General features: G+C 40.2%; 1 protein-coding gene across 4 annotated transcripts in view; it reads left to right on the forward strand.

Moving 5' to 3' along the window:
- Positions 1 to 1,040: 1,040 nt before the first annotated feature.
- The window catches only part of ATL2 (atlastin GTPase 2), a 58,713-nt gene continuing 44,015 nt past the window's right edge, over positions 1,041 to 15,738 (forward strand). For 2 of the 4 annotated variants that reach the window (XM_080813831.1, XM_080813834.1), the window contains exon 1: positions 1,044 to 1,185. In XM_080813831.1, the coding sequence (XP_080669957.1) occupies positions 1,068 to 1,185 (118 nt within the window). In that variant the 5' untranslated portion in view covers positions 1,044 to 1,067. Of the gene's footprint in view, positions 1,186 to 1,596; positions 1,727 to 15,738 lie in introns of those variants that run through there. The other 2 variants (XM_080813833.1, XM_080813832.1) reach the window with 2 other exon arrangements.

A 15,738-nucleotide genomic window follows, 5' to 3' on the forward strand; every position in this document is an offset into this window, starting at 1 on the left:
GGATGAATAAACTAACAGCCCAGTGGAAACCCTGATAAAATGGCATGTGGAAGCTTCTAGGACACCAGTGCTTTTCTAGAGATTATGCAGGAGGAAAGGCCCTGATTTTTAGACTTGTGAGAAGACCTGGACAAGACAGCAGTTTGGACAACTGGACACCTGTCTTTACCAAGAAAAGGACTTTTTAATGCATTGGTGATGTGGTAAAAAATCCAAAAGAAAAGAGACCGCATTTCGCAGAAGCTTCCACAGGCTGGTATTAATTTTAAAAAGTGACTTAACTTTCTACAGGATATCACTGGATTCTCACAAGAAGGTTCATCATAGTAAAGGACCTGCTCCAATTCATTATCTGATGACAGCGCTTTCTGACTTGTCTCTGCAGGTATTGGGAGCAGGAAAGGGTATGCACAGTCAGGAAGATAGGTGGAAGGTCTCCTAAGCAGATGGGAACTATTGCAAACAAACCATAGGATGGTCTCCGGAGGGGAAGCAACATTAGGGACTTGGATGAGGAAAGATCAAAAGGAAAAGCAGAGCAATAGCTTGGGAGAGGGGACAGAGAGGGAGAACAGCTGTGGAGGAGAAGGTGGAGGATAAAAAAGAGAAAGAAAGGCGTGCGAAAGCAACCGCATGTGCAGGGCACGAGTTAACGATTACGAAGAAGAGCAGTAAAAAGAATTGGGTTACTGAACGGGGAAGGAGGGACTTGGTTCTCTGGAGATCCCTTCTGCGTTTACACGGAGCAGCCCAGCGCTAAGGGGGTGTGGTACTGAGCTCAGAGCCTGTGGAGCGAGGCGATCGCGGTGGGGGCGCCGCCCAATCCCTTCTAGCAGTGGAAGGCCAGGGAAACCTAGCGACTGGCAGGCAGGCGGGCAGGGAGGCTGGCAGGGCGGAGGCGGAGCGAGGGCGCCGATGGGCGGGACGGGGGAGGGCGTGGGGAGGACAAGGAGACGCTGGCTACAGGCGGCGCTAGGACCCGCAGGCGCCCCTCCGGCTCCCGGGAGGTTGATAAAGCGGCGGCGGCGTTTGACGTCAGTGGGGAGTTAATTTTAAATCGGTACAAGATGGCGGAGGGGGACGAGGCAGCGCGGAGGCAGCAGCCGCACCAGGGGCTGCGGCGCCGGCGGCGGACCAGCGACCCAAGCACCGGGGTTAACCACGTCTCGTCCACGACCTTCCTAGGTACGCGCCGTGGGGGCGGAGGCCGCAGGGCGGGTGGGGACAAGGCGCGGGCCGCTCGGACCCGCGGGCACCGGCCGCAGGCGGCGGGGTCGTCGGCCCCGGCTGGTTCAGCTCTCCTCCCGCCGCCTCGTCTGACGGCCGCCGGGCCTAGCCCCCGCCGCGCCCCGAGTTTCCGCGGCGCGCGGCCTGAAAGGGCGGCCCTGGGGCCGCGGCTCCCGCTGCTGTCGGGTGAACGGGCGGCGAGCGCATCTGCGCCCGGCCCGGCCCCCTGCCCTCCCGCCGCGTGGCTGCCGCCGCGTCCGCCCCGACCTGAGGGGGCGGCCTTGAGCTGGGGCCGCAGACCTGGGGCGCGCGGGGAGGTCGGTGGCGCCGCGTCTGGGTGTTGGAGAGTTCCGGACGCGGCAGGGCGATCTGTCTCCTGGCGGGCACTCCGCTCTCTGTCCTTCTGTCAGAAAGGGAGGCAAGGGTGGCCGGGGCTTTATGAACCCCACGGAGGAGGAGGACGCGGAGCGCGCGGGGGGAGCAGACACCTCGCTGCCAGGTCGGAAAGCTCTCCAGACACCCTTCCAGGAGGCAGCCGCAGTCCGCAGGCCAGGGCTGTGCCCCTGGGCTCGGGTTCTGGGGCTCCTCGGCCCCCAAACCCATTGGCGCGGGTTTCGCGTGGCTAGGATGCAAGTCCAGATTTAGTTGTTAAACTAGGGTTGCGAGCAGTTTACTAATCACTTAGACGGTATAGTAAGGCCCGATCAGACTCCAAGTGTTTGTGGTGTGAAGTCACCTGATCCTTCGCTCCCCGGTTTTGCGGAATGTGAGCTGCTACTGTACGTGTACAAGGAGCGCCCCTGCCCTGTCCAAGACGCGTTTGCTTTGGCAGCGGAGTGTTGTGTGTCCCTCTCATAACACCCCTATTTTTAGGAGTTCAGCATTTGATCTTTCGCGCTGGTGTGAACTGAACTCATGTAATCCTGATTGAGAATTTTGATAGTACTTAAAGGCATAAAGTTTTTCAAAGGCTTATAAATAGTAAAAGCTTAACGGTTAGGTAAGTACGGCCATGGAATACGTAAGAGTTTATAAACTACACTAAATGTGAACTTGTGGTCTTCAGATTCCTCTTTCCACAATCTGATAAAGGTTTTGTGAGATGAAATGTGAAACATTTTGATAAGGTGTTATCCGTGAAGACTAACTTCAATTAGAAAAGTTTATGTGAAATATATTTCATCATTCATAGTAACCTTTGGATGTGCTGAACATATGTCAGAGGTGATGACAAACTAGAGTTCTCATACAGGATAAAGAACAGGAAATAAAGCTTATTTTATTATTGCCTGCCAACAAAAGCACTTGACAGAACTGTTTGCATAGAAACAGACACACACACACACACACCCACACCCCACACCCCACACCACCAGAGAAGAGAGGTTTTGCCTTAGATCTCTTCTGGTTGGAATTCTCAAGTAATTAGTTTTGGAATGCTGATGGATTGATTTAGATCTTTTGGACCCTAGCGGTGTGTGTGTTGTGTGTGTGTTTGCTCTTGCACTTACTTATCTATATTTTAACATAACCATTTTAGATGTAGTTTCAAAGTGTTTTTTTTTTTTTTTAAGATTTTATTTGTTTATTTGACAGAGAGAGAGTTTGTAAGTAGACAGAGGCAGGCAGAGAGAGAGAGAGGGAGAAGCAGGCTCCCTGCTCCATTCCAGGACCCTGAGTTCATGACCCGAGCTGAAGGCAGAGGCTTAACCCACTGAGCCACCCAGGCACCCCTCAAATGTTTTATGTCCTTGCCTTAATAGGAGAAGCATAACTTCATGATTTGGTCTTGGTTATGAACATCATTTTTATTTTGTGGTACATTGAGACGTGATTCTTAAGAGTTGATAAATAGGGCTCACCATTTATTAAACATTCTGTCTGCTACTCGATTTTTGTGTGTTATGTTTTCCCCCCACTCTCGGAGGTAGCCCTTTCCTTGATAACCATACCTATCAAATGACTGCCTAAAACCTTCTCGTTTGCTCTATAGTCACTCAGTACGGCATTAAAATCCCAATAAAACTTCTTAAGATTTGTGTTTAGTCAGAGCAAACAGGCTGTGAATGAGTAGGAACTCAGCTATATTTGAGTGTGTATAAGAAACTCTTTGTCTCCCTCTGCTTTCTGAATAAGTAAACTTGAAGAATTGAGTTGGGGTGAGTCAGGTGCCATAGTAGTTTAGTCTTCGGAAGGTGCTTTGTGTCTCTTAAGAGAAATGCTTACTTTCTTTAGGAATGTAGGGTCTTTATAAAGCATTATGTAATCTTGTACTTTAATGGCTTTGTAGGATGATTAAATCTCTTGGAAATTATTTGGGGAAGAAGGAGCTGTTTAACATACAGTAAAGAGGTATTTATTGTAGGGAAAATAAACGATGAGTTAAAATGAGAGTCTTGCTTTAAGTTGGGTGCACCTATTTTGGGATTCGATTTTAGTTTGCCATTTTTTTTTTTTTAAGATTTTATTTATTTATTTGACACAGAGAGATCACAAGTAGGCAGAGAGGCAGGCAGAGAGAGAAGGGGAAGCAGGCTCCCCGCTGAGCAGAGTCCCAGGACCCTGAGATCATTCCTGAGCCGAGGCAGAGGCTTAACCCACTGAGCCACCCAGGTGCCCCTGCCAGTGTGTTTCAACTTTAGGATAAAGTTTTTAAATATTCATAGATGAAAGTAACTTTCTTGAAATTGTTTAGAAAGTTTTCCAAAATTGTGCTTTTTTTCATCTGTCTGATATTAAGCACTTGTTAAAGAGTACCTATCACCTCATTCCATGCTGTAGTTCAAGGCATATTTTTACAGTTTTGATACTTTTTAGCAAGATGCATTTAAAAAATTTGTTTATGCTCGGTTGGAAGACCTATTTGACACGCAGTTGTAAGCAAAAGCTCCCCAAGATATGTGTTGGCAATCATCCTCCAAGCATATGACCCACCAGTATACATCTGAAGGGTCTCATGACTCAGGTTTTATTAGACAGTAATAAATGATCTTTTCCCAACAATAGCTAGCTCCCTCAAGGTCCTGGAAACCTTGCTTCCAAAATTCCTTAGAGACTTAAACTATCCCTAACTCCCTCCCAACTTGAAAGTATGTAATGGACTAGATTCCCCAGTGCAGCTTTTTCTGCCATGGGTCCTGTCCTTGTGATTTTTTTTAAATTTTTTTAATTTTTAATTTTTAATTTTTGGTTATTTTTTTAAAATAAAAGATTTTATTTATTTATTTGACACACAGAGATCACAAATAGGCAGGGAGGCAGGCAGAGAGGGAGAGGGGAAAGCAGGGTCCCTGGAATCATGACCTGAGCTGAAGGCAGAGGCTTTAACCCACTGAGCCACCCAGGCGCCCCGTGTCCTTGTGCTTTAATAAAATCACCATTTTGCACCAAAGATGTCTCAAGAATTCTTTCTTGGGATCTGGCTTTGAACCCTAACGTTCTTCTCTTTATCACTCACCACCCATCATATAGAAAGAATGGTTGAGTGCTTTCTTATCACATACATAATTAGAAATGTCTTGGTAAAACTGTTGAATGAGTGATGTCTGAAACCATACTAATGAGAAGCTGGGGCAGTTAATAAGTAAAGCTGGATCAAGTTACTAAGTGGAGTGGGAAATTTTAAAGTAAGAAGGGAAAAGGTAGATGTTGTGGAAAGAAGAATTCATGAAGTAGAACAATTCTGCTTGTTAAGGACATTGAGAAGTACGAAGTAAGTACAAAGCCAAGGTAACTATTTTATAAATGATTTTTTTAAATTATTGGTAATCATATCTGCGTGTGTTCAGGTGTACACATATTTGCTAAACTTAGGTAGATTTTTAAAAATGTGTACTTAATTAAGTAGCCACCCTCACTATCTACTGTGGGACAGATGGCTGTAGGTAGTTGGTTTTATGGGCAGATGATATCTCTTAGATGCAACTGTTAAGTCACAAAAGACTTAACATATATGTACTTTGTTTTCCCAAGGAGATAGTATGCACTTTTGACTTGGGGTTTAGTTTTCTGGCCAGTACAAGTAGGATTTAGGGGATTCTTTGTTAATGAACCAACTTAATGAAAATTATTCATACAAATTATATTTTTGTTTATGCTCTAAGTCAGAATAACCAGTAATTCTGATAGCTTGGTGAGCTGTATAAATTTATGAAAGATGTTTGTCAAGAATCTATAGTACATTTCCTCTTCTTATTGTGGGGCAATGTGTTTTTAATTATAGAGAAGTCAAGATAGTGCAATGGGAAAGAATGAGGAAAGGAATCAAAAGCTGAGTGACTAAACTCTCTGAGCCTTGAAGCCCCTCACACGTGGCAGTGATAGTAATCCCGTAATAGGGCTGTTGTGGGAAAGAAATGAGATAGGTACAGATGTTTTATAAACTGTAAAGCTGTCTGTGTGTACTGTAATGCTTATGTAAGAATGTGCCTATTTGACTACTTATGCTATTATATGTATATATGTGCATATTTCCTGTCAGTTTCTTCTAATTTTTTTCCCTGCAATGTAGACAGAGGTTCAGTTTGGGCAAGGGTGGTAGGTAAATTTTTAACTTTACCTGTAGAATGCTGATAATGTGTTCCTGATTAGGGGTATTGCAAGTATTAAATGTGATAAAAGTGCTTAACCCAGTGGCAGACATTCTGTTGATGGTAGTATTACTATAATGAGTCGATATTTTGAACGAAAAGTTAAATTTCAAAATATGTGACTTGAAAAACCTTTGTTTGGTTTTTATAAGATAAAAATACACATTCATACTTCTCAGCTGTCTTTATTTCAATAAACTTGCACTTTAGAGAATCAATCATAGCAAAACAGTCTTCTGAAATTGTTTATTTCCAGTATAGGATTCAATATGAAGTAATTTCTTAAGGTCATGGCAGTTCTCAAGTAGAGTGCATTTATTTACCTTTCAGGTAGTAAATGTGCAGAATCTAACTGGAGTCTGTTTTGTACAAAAATGCCCAAAGAATGGTTGACTTGAAAGTACACAAATTGTGAATCCCATTAAAAGCTTTTTTCCCGGGGCGCCTGGGTGGCTCAATGGGTTAAACCTCTGCCTTCGGCTCGGGTCATGATCTCAGGGTCCTGGGATTGAGCCCCACATCGGGCTCTCTGCTTGGCAGGGAGCCCGCTTCCCCCCCTCTCTCTGCCTCTCTTGCCTACTTGTGGTCTCTGTCAAAATGAATAGATAAAAATCTTTAAAAAAAAAAAAAGCTTTTTTCCCCTTACATGTAATCATTTAGTGTCATGAATAGTGATTAGGATATATTTTACCTTTGGAATTCTGTAAACTTATTTTGATCTTCAGAATGGATTTAGAATGGAGGGCTGGATTTTAATACTAGCTCTGTAATAACATTTTTCCCTTCCTGGTAGGTAATAATCTGCCCTAGCAAACTTAAAGGTATTTTGTTTTTGTTTTTATTAAATAGATAATCTGTGAAGGCACAGTAGAAACCTTAAAGCCTTCTATAAAGAAACTGTCTTTTAAAAGGGGGTGGAATTGGCATGCTAAATGAGCTTCTCATTTCATATTTGAATGAATGGGTTTATGAGATACTAATTTTTTTAAAGATTTCATTTATTTATTTGACAGAGATCACAAGTAGGCAGAGAGACAGGCAGAGAGAGAGAGAGAGAGAGAGGAGGAAGTAGGCTCCATGTCAAGCAGAGAGCGGGACTTGATCCCAGGACCCTGAGATCATGGCCTGAGCCAAAGGCAGAGTGAGCCACCCAGGCGCCCCTATGAGATAACTAAAACTTGGAATAAGTTTACTTTTATCAGAAAGGGGGGGGTGAGTTGTTTTTGAAGTAAGTTGTAGAGAAACTTCGACATGAATCACCCTTGTTCTTAAGATTTTTTTGAGCTTAATTTTTAATCACATCTTCAGAAATCACTCTTTTCATAAGCACTTTAATTTTAAAATAGATATTACAATATGATCTGCGGAGTTTGTTTGGAGTTGAGAGGATTTTTATTAAAGGAGAATGGCCGTGGCCTTGGGTATTGTTTCGCAAATTCAGAAGTGTAGGCTAGAAGTTCTCAGAAAGGTTGAACAATGTTGTTGATGCCAGAAGTCTAACAATTCGATATTAAGATAGAAACTTATTGCCTTTAAATTACAGCTAAACTTGTGATTGATCAGAGCTTGTGATCATGGCTCTTAATCTGTTACAAGTCATAGGTAATTTATACCTAGTGAAAGTTTTAATTTTTTTTTTTTTTAATTTCAAAAGCAATAAATCTTTGTAGACATTTTGGAAAATACAACTAAAGAAGAAAGTAAAAATATCTACTAGTGGTAAGCACTGCTAGCATTAGGGTATACATCTTGTAGTATATATCCTTTTTTAATGCATAATTTAATGTTTTCTAATTTGGGATCTTACTGTAATTTTGTAATTTATTTTTCCATTCATCGTATTTCCCTTTTTGATTAAATAATCTCTTCAGCATGATTTTTAAAATGGCATTGTCATACTAAACTAATCCTTCATCTAGATACAGGGTTATTTTTTGTGAATAATGCTGGCTAAACATTTCTGTAGATAAATCTTGACCTTTAGGATAAGGTCTTAAAAGTTTATGTTTGTACCATCTGTACCTTTGAATATTGAAGACACATCAGCCAGTCCATTCAGAAAGTTCTGATTTATCTTGTGTTTGTTTGGGTTAGGTTTGTACTTGTTTGCAAATACTTTGTTTACAAGTGGGTGTTGTTATTTAAAAATGAATGCTAACACTTAGGTAGAGGATCTTACTGTTGCATTTGTATTTCTTTGATTACAGTTGATGTTTAAATTTTAATGTTAACTGAATATGCATTTTTTAAAAAAAGATTTATCTATTTATTTATTTGACAGGGAGAGCACAAGTAGGCAGAGTGGCAGGCAGAGGGAGAGGGAGAAGCAGGGAGCCCGATGTGGGGCTCAGTCCCAGGACCCTGGGATCATGACCTGAGCCGAAGTCATACACTTAACGACTGAGCCACCCAGGTGCCCTGAATGTGTATTCTTTTTATTGATTGCATTTTCATAATCTTGGACCATCTCTCAGTGTTTTCCTTACTGTTTTGTAAAAGCCTTTTTGTACATAAGGGATTTTTTCATATTTGACTTTTAAATTTTGTGGGTATATTGTGTTTTTGAAAAAAAAATTTAAAATGGTTCCATGAGTGTTTTTTTTTTTTTTTTTTTAAAGATTTTATTTATTTATTTGACAGAGAGAGAGAGCTCACAAGTAGGCAGAGAGGCAGGCAGAGAGAGGAGGAGGAAGCAGGCTCCCTGCCGAGCAGAGAGCCCGTTCCGGTGCTTGATCCCAGAACCCTGGGATCATGACCTGAGCCGAAGGCAGAGGTTTTAACCCACTGAGCCACCCAGGCGCCCCTCGTGAGTGTTTTCTTAAATAAATTGGCAACTTTTCAACTTACTGGTGCTAGTCTCTTCTGAATTTTTAGGTATGCTGCCAGAGGGTGGGTTTTTTGTTTTTGTTTTTTTTTTTTTTTTTCTTTTTTTAAAAAGATTTTATTTATTTATTTGACAGAGAGAGAGAGAGCTCACAAGTAGGCAGAGAGGCAGGCAGAGAGAGGAGGAGGAAGCAGGCTCCCTGCCGAGCAGAGAGCCCGTTCCGGTGCTTGATCCCACCTGAGCCGGAGGCAGAGGCTTTAACCCACTGAGCCACCCAGGTGCCCCTGTTTTTTTTTTAAACTGTTTTGAATTCTTCCTGAAGAATGTTTTATTCCTGAATCTTTAATGGCAGACAGTATGGGCATCTGTTTTGCTGCCCAGGAGCTTGGTATGGATTGTTACCACCGCCAAGCTTCAGCTTCTTTAACTAAAAAAAAAAAAGACCCTACTTTGGAAGCTTAAGATGAAAAGTTAATGTCTTAAAAACATTTGGCTTGTTTTGAGTGTACAAAGTTATCACTCCTTCAGGGTAAAGACATTAGTTTTCTTGGGAGTAAAGAGGTGGAGGAGGGCAGGCTGATAGAAGACCATTTTTAGACAAAGAACTGGCTTTTTTCCCTTGATGTTATCAGTTGACATATTGAGCCACCTATCTTATGAAAGGGCTTTTCAGTTGCATGTAATGAGTACCTGTGTAGAAAAGTGTAGGAACAGAGCCCTGTTCTAAGCTTTCATGTAGTTGGGAGATCAGATAGACCTTATGCATATTTGTTAGTAAAGTGTATCATTAAGTTTATAATTTCAGAAGTAGGAATTACTGTGTGCGAGTGTTACCGAGGAAGACTTCAGGGAGGAGGGTGGGCTTTGTCAGACCTTGAAGAATGGGTGGGTCTTAGGAGGCAGAGAGTAGGATATACCACTTGTTTGAAGATAAAAAGGCAGTATATGGTAAGGTTTTTTACAAAATAGTTTAAGGATTTGTCTCTCCTTTCTAAGAATTTTTCCAGAAGGGATACTTAAAAAGTATTTAAAAAGTTAGAAGTAACTGAAGGATCAAATGGTGGTAGAGCATGTGTAATAAAAAGAGAATATGGGCTGTTTTTGTAGCCAAGTCGAGCAAAGAACTGATTTAAATAACTGGATGATTCCTGGAAAAACTGAATAGCCCTAAATGTGACTTCTTAAAAACTATAGAGGTGTGTTCGCCTACCCGTTTTTGAGCATCTCTTTTATTGACTGCAAGGAATCCTGATGTGTATGTACTCTAAAAGTTGCCAAACTAGAGAAAGGATAAAAGGAAGAGTATAATGAGAATCTCTGACTTTCTTACCCGTTTTGTTTTTCAAGTTATTTCAGATTAGTCACATATATCTACTTGGAAGGATGTTTGTCTGTTTTGCACTATTCCTTTCTTCTTACAGCTCTTCTCTTAGTAGGAATTTTGCCTGTGTTTGAGTGTATACTTTGTTTTTTTTTTAAGTGCTGCTATAGGGGCATCTGGGTGGCTCAGTTGGTTAAGCATCTGATTTTAGCTCATGTCATGATACCAAGGTCCTGGAATTGAGCCCCTTGTCAGGCTCCACACTCAGTGGGGAGTCTGCTTGTTCCTCTGTCCTGCCCCCCACCCCCTTGTGGACACTCTCTCAGATAGATAACCAGTTTTTCTTTCTTCCTCCCTCCCTCCCTCCTTTCTCTCTTTCTTCTTCTTTTTTCTTTCCTTCTTAAATAAAGTGCTGCTATACTGAGCCGTCCAAGGTAGAGAGTCGTGGCAAAATGGAATGTAGCATCTTACTTCCAGAGTCTTGGCAGATAACCTATTTGAGATTTATCATAAAAACCTTATTCTAAATTTAAGCCTGGATCTGTGTGTGTATTAATGACTCCTTTGCTAACTGATTATCCCAAATTTCAGTAGCTTTTCTGTGGATTTAATATCTTTAACTCACTACTGAGTTAATTTTGGGGCCAGAAGGGAATGATTCAGTGGTTTGCCTGAGTCAAGGAAACCTACTCTGGTTTTGATGGATACCTGATCCCTGTGTTAGAAAACCTTAGAGTACTGCCAAGATTACTTTTGGAAATGGAAATTTAATGTATTGTTGTTTTATAAAGGCTTATAAGAAAAGAATATGTTCCTTATAGAAATGCGGAATAATTTAGTGTATCCTGTTGCCTAGTTCGGAGGGGGATGTTGAAGAGGAACTGGCTAGCTCTCATATGCATTGCTTTTCATTTTTACTGTCACGTCCTGACTTTGGGCTTCTCACCTTATACTTAGGCTCTTCTAGTTACTTAATATCTGATTTCCCCGTTTTTAGATTCTCATTATACTTCTTACACACTCATCACTTTTGGTTTATCTCTGCAGCACAGCTGTGATCCTGTCACTTGTCTGCCTCAAAATTTCCCTTGTCTCTCAGGATAATGCCTAGTATTCTTAGCCTAAACTTTGAAGGTTAGCCTTAATCTGATTTTCAGGGCTCAGAGAGATGCAGCCTTCTCCAGAGGATGTCTTCATTGATAACACTAGCTAAATAATTTAATGTAGTGCTTTCTTTACTGTTCTGTTATACTTGTTTGTGTTGGAGCCTTGAGAGTAAGGACTGTTATCAGCAAATTGCATTTCTTTGGTATCAAGTATAGTGCCTTGCTCTCTAGTTACTACTAGCTTGAAGTAGGTGGGGTGGGGGACCTTCCTCAGTTATTGATGACACATTGTATAGGTGTACCACATGAAACAATGAATTACACATTTCTTTACATGTAAATATATATGCATATCTTACCAAAGATGGGCAAATATAATTTTATTGCATCTCATATTTTAAAAGTCTCCAATTTAAAATTTGCCCTTCTAGGAAGGTAATGAAGAAAAAAAAGATTATTTCCCACATGTTGGAGGATGGTATAAATGCTTTGCTGACTATATAAATAAATTTTGACAAAGAAATTTTTGGAAAGAGGGAAAAGTAGCTGTATGCTAAGATTTGTTATAAAGGAGATAAATAAATCCCTCTTCTTCTTCTTCTTCTTCTTTTTTTTTTTTAACAAATTGTGGTTTTGGTAACTGTTTTTCAGCTTTCTAGATATCTTGAGCAGGTAACAATTCAGCTCTGAGTTTATTCAACAAACATGATCATTTGGCATAGTTGGAAGATGATGGACTTGACAAGGACCTGAGTGTGCATACAGATTTGATTACTTAGGAAATATATGTCCTTGCAGATTGCTTAATCTGAACCTCATAGTCCTCCTTTATACAAACAGGGAAACTCATAGTTTACCAAACAAAACGACTTTGAGGATTAAAGGGGTATTATGTAGCTATTAACCCAGAATAGACAGTGTTTTTCCCTCTTCCATAGTAGAAGGTACTCTAAAAGTATTTCGTACATTATTTCGAAGAGTGAGAAAGTTACTAATGATGTTTCCACCCATTCTCCCAGATACTATCACTTCTTTCAGTTCTCTGCTCAGCTGTTTCCTTATTAGAGAAACTTTGCCTGATCATTCTTTCATGAAATAGCAAGCCCCTGCTCCATTTCCTTTAACCTGCTTTATTTTTCTCTGTATTATACTTAACACTAGCCAATGTCATTTATTTGTTTTCTTGTTTTCTATTTCCTCATCTTTAGGATGTAATAAACTCCTAAGGGCAGGACTTTTTTTTTTTTTAAATTTGTTCACTAGTGAATTTTGCAATTCTTAGAACCTTGTTGTGGGTGTTTAGTGAGTGAGTGTTGAAGGAATAAAGACTTACGCACTCCTACTTCTAGTTCTTTAACCCCCTTGCATCGGAATGACCTTGGTGGTGGTTCGTGGGGTGCTTTTACAAATGTAGGTTCCTGGACTCGCTCCTGATCAGCTGAATCAGCTCTGGAGTTGAGGTCCAAGAGTCTGTATTCCAGACAAGCCACCCAGCTGGTTCTTAAGCTTTAGTGTACATGAGACTCACTGTTTTATGGTGTGGTTTTGGCTAATTAAATATTGTCAGTATAACTCAGATCAATGTATAATTAAATTACAGCTAGACTGTGCTATAGCAGACATATTTTTTTTATTCCTGTTGATCTATCAAGGAAGACATGTATCTTTAGTTTTAATTATTTTGGTTACTCTTTTTTTTTGTCCAGGACTCCAGTTTAATCCAGGACTATAAGGATCTAAAAATCTCAAATTTTAGATGTTTATCAGTTTACCTCTCCCAGTGACACAAAATCAAACTCGTTAAGCCCACACATAATCTGTACGTGCATTTTTTACTGTATAAGGATAGATGAACTGATATCAGGGATTTGTTTTAAGTGATAAACATCTTTTCAAAAATAATGGACTGATTTGTGTCTCCTTTCCTATGGCCTATGCTACTGGGGAACATTGATTTTTTAAGAATTATCCTGTAACATTGTAAGTTTGGTATAGAGGAAACAGCATGGACTTGTTATAAAAGCCCAGATAGAAATCTTTTTTTTTTTTTTTTAAAGATTTTATTTATTTGACAGACAGAGATCACAGGTAGGCAGAGAGGCCGGCAGAGAGAGAAAGGGAGAAGCAGGCTCCCTGCTCCACCCCAGGACCCTGAGTTCATGACCCGAGCTGAAGGTAGAGATTTAACGCACTGAGCCACCCAGGCCCCCCCCCCCCCAGGTAGAAATCTTGATGCATATACTGCTTTTTCTTTTTAAAAAAATTTGTCCATATTTCTAATCTCTGAATTGGGGATAATTGCTAAATTGCAGGGTTATTGAGGGGGTTCCTCTCACGGTGCCTGGCCCAAAGTCATGGAGTCATTCAATAAATAGAAGTGACTTTTTCTGTGAAGTAAATTCTGAAGTCATCTAAAAATCTTCATTAAAAACAATTGTAACATATTTCAAACTTATAAAAATGATAGGAAAATATTATAGATGTCCAAGCGCCCATTGCCTAGATCTGAGGTTTAGTATTTACCCTAATTGTTTTGAATCATTTTTAAAGAGAAATAAAATGTCACTTTACAAGTTGAAGGGGTCTCCCAGCATCTTTTTCTTTTCTTCCCTTCCTACACACACACACACACACACACACACACACACACACACTCTCGAAGTTGGCATATATATCTGTTTTTTTTTTTTTTTTTTAAGTAGACTCCACACCCAGTATGGAGCCTCAGTGTGGGGCTTGAATTCACACCCCTGAGATCAAAACCTGAGCTAAGATCAAGAGTTGGATGCTTAACCAACTGAGCCACCCAGGTACCCCCTTACATGTATTTTTAAAATAAATGATGCATAGTATTGTGCTTTATTTAATGATTTTTAGTAAGTGGCCCAGAGGATGTACTTGTGATTTGTTTTTTTCATTCGACATTGGTTTTGAAGTTTATCCATGTAACACACTTAATATCTTATTTATTACTTTTGGCTTTCTTGTTTCAGATCCTCCCCCACCCCGCCCCATTTCTTAATAGTACTTCATGGACAAGGAAACTTTTTTTTTCCTGTTCACATGTGTGTAAGAATTCCTTTAGCATATAAATAACTTCCCTCAAAATTAATTTTCAGTATTGTGTACTCTGATTCTTTAAAAACTAGGACTGCAGAACAGAAGTGTATCTTCCCCACCTCCCCCCCTCCAAAAAAAGTGCTTAAGAACAGATGCAAGACCCCTGGGGTAACTTGGGTGAGATTTTCTACAGGACTTAACTTTAGGAAGAAATTGAGAAAAACCTTTGTTGCTGATCCTAAGTAGAATTTTTCTGAATTTCCTCATTGTTGCTTAAGAGTCCCCTGAGCCATTATTCTAGCATCTCTTAACTAGCTAACAAAATTGACTTCATAAACTGCATCCTCATTTAAGCTATCTAATTTAAATTAACTTCAGTTGAAAATATTTTTCTTCAGAGTACACTTACATTTTCCAAAGGGTATGCTTTAAGAGCTGCTTAATATTTGATGATAAGCTTTGGGGAAAATACCTTGTGCTTGTACATTTGTAATCTATTCTACATTTTTCTTAATCCGTTTAGATAAATTCATAAAAACATTTTTATGCCTCAGTATTCTTTAAATGGGAACAGCAAAAAATTCCGTGACATCAGTGCTGGTTACTATGGAAACAGTAGTTTTCAAGTGGAAAATAATATGTGACTCTTTTAAGAAAACAATTTTTGTGTATCTCTTAATTTGACAGTAATGAAGGAAGGAGATGAATTACATTAGATACTCTTTAAAAACGTTTTTAGCAAAATGATTAGCAAAAGGGGAAAAGCTAATGTGGGAAAGTATCTGATATCTGACATTATTAATAGGTCTTCTGAAATCTTTGAAGTTTTTATTTTTGCAATTTGCATTGTAGTTTCCATTTTATTTGAGAGAAGTTTAACCTTGTGAGTTTTTTTTTTTTAAGATTTTACTTATTTAATTGACAGAGAGATCACAAGTAGGCAGAGAGGCAGGCGGAGAGGGAGGGGGAAGCAGGCTCCCCGCTGAGCAGAGAGCCCGATGCAGGGCTCCATCCCAGGACCCTGAGATCGTGACCTGAGCCGAAGGCAGAGGCCCCAACCCACTGAGCCACCCAGGTGTCGCTAACCTTGTGAGTTCTTAATAACACTATTTTATAGGAACAAATAGTTAAAACTTGAAGTCCCCCCAAAATAACAACCCCCCCCAAAAAAAGAAAGAAAAAAACTTGAAGCCCCTGATTCTGCTTCTCTTTTTCAAAAAAAACTGTATTATCGAAATCCAAGTATGTGTTGGTCAGTATTCTTCTTCTGGGAAGCATTTGTCTGGGGGAGGGGTGAGGGAAGCCTAGCACTGTTAGGAAAGTTCCCTCAGGTGAACTGATGGTGACTCCTGACCAACAGACCAGTAATTTTCAACTCCAGCTATATATCATGTCAACATATTAAAACATTTTCTACACTTACATTTTTAAAGTAGGGATGTCTTTGTTCACTGCCTTTTTGCACCTTATCCAGAATCCTCAGTGGCTAGGTTGGAGTGGTTAGTTATTACATCAGAGTATTAGGAGTCTCTCAGGAAGAATACAGGATTATAGTTTAGCTTGAAAACTTTTTCCTTCTGTAAAAACATAAGAAACTACAAAATAAAATTA

Source organism: Martes martes, assembly GCF_963455335.1.
Source record: "Martes martes genome assembly, chromosome: 9".
Lineage (NCBI taxonomy): Eukaryota > Metazoa > Chordata > Mammalia > Carnivora > Mustelidae > Martes > Martes martes.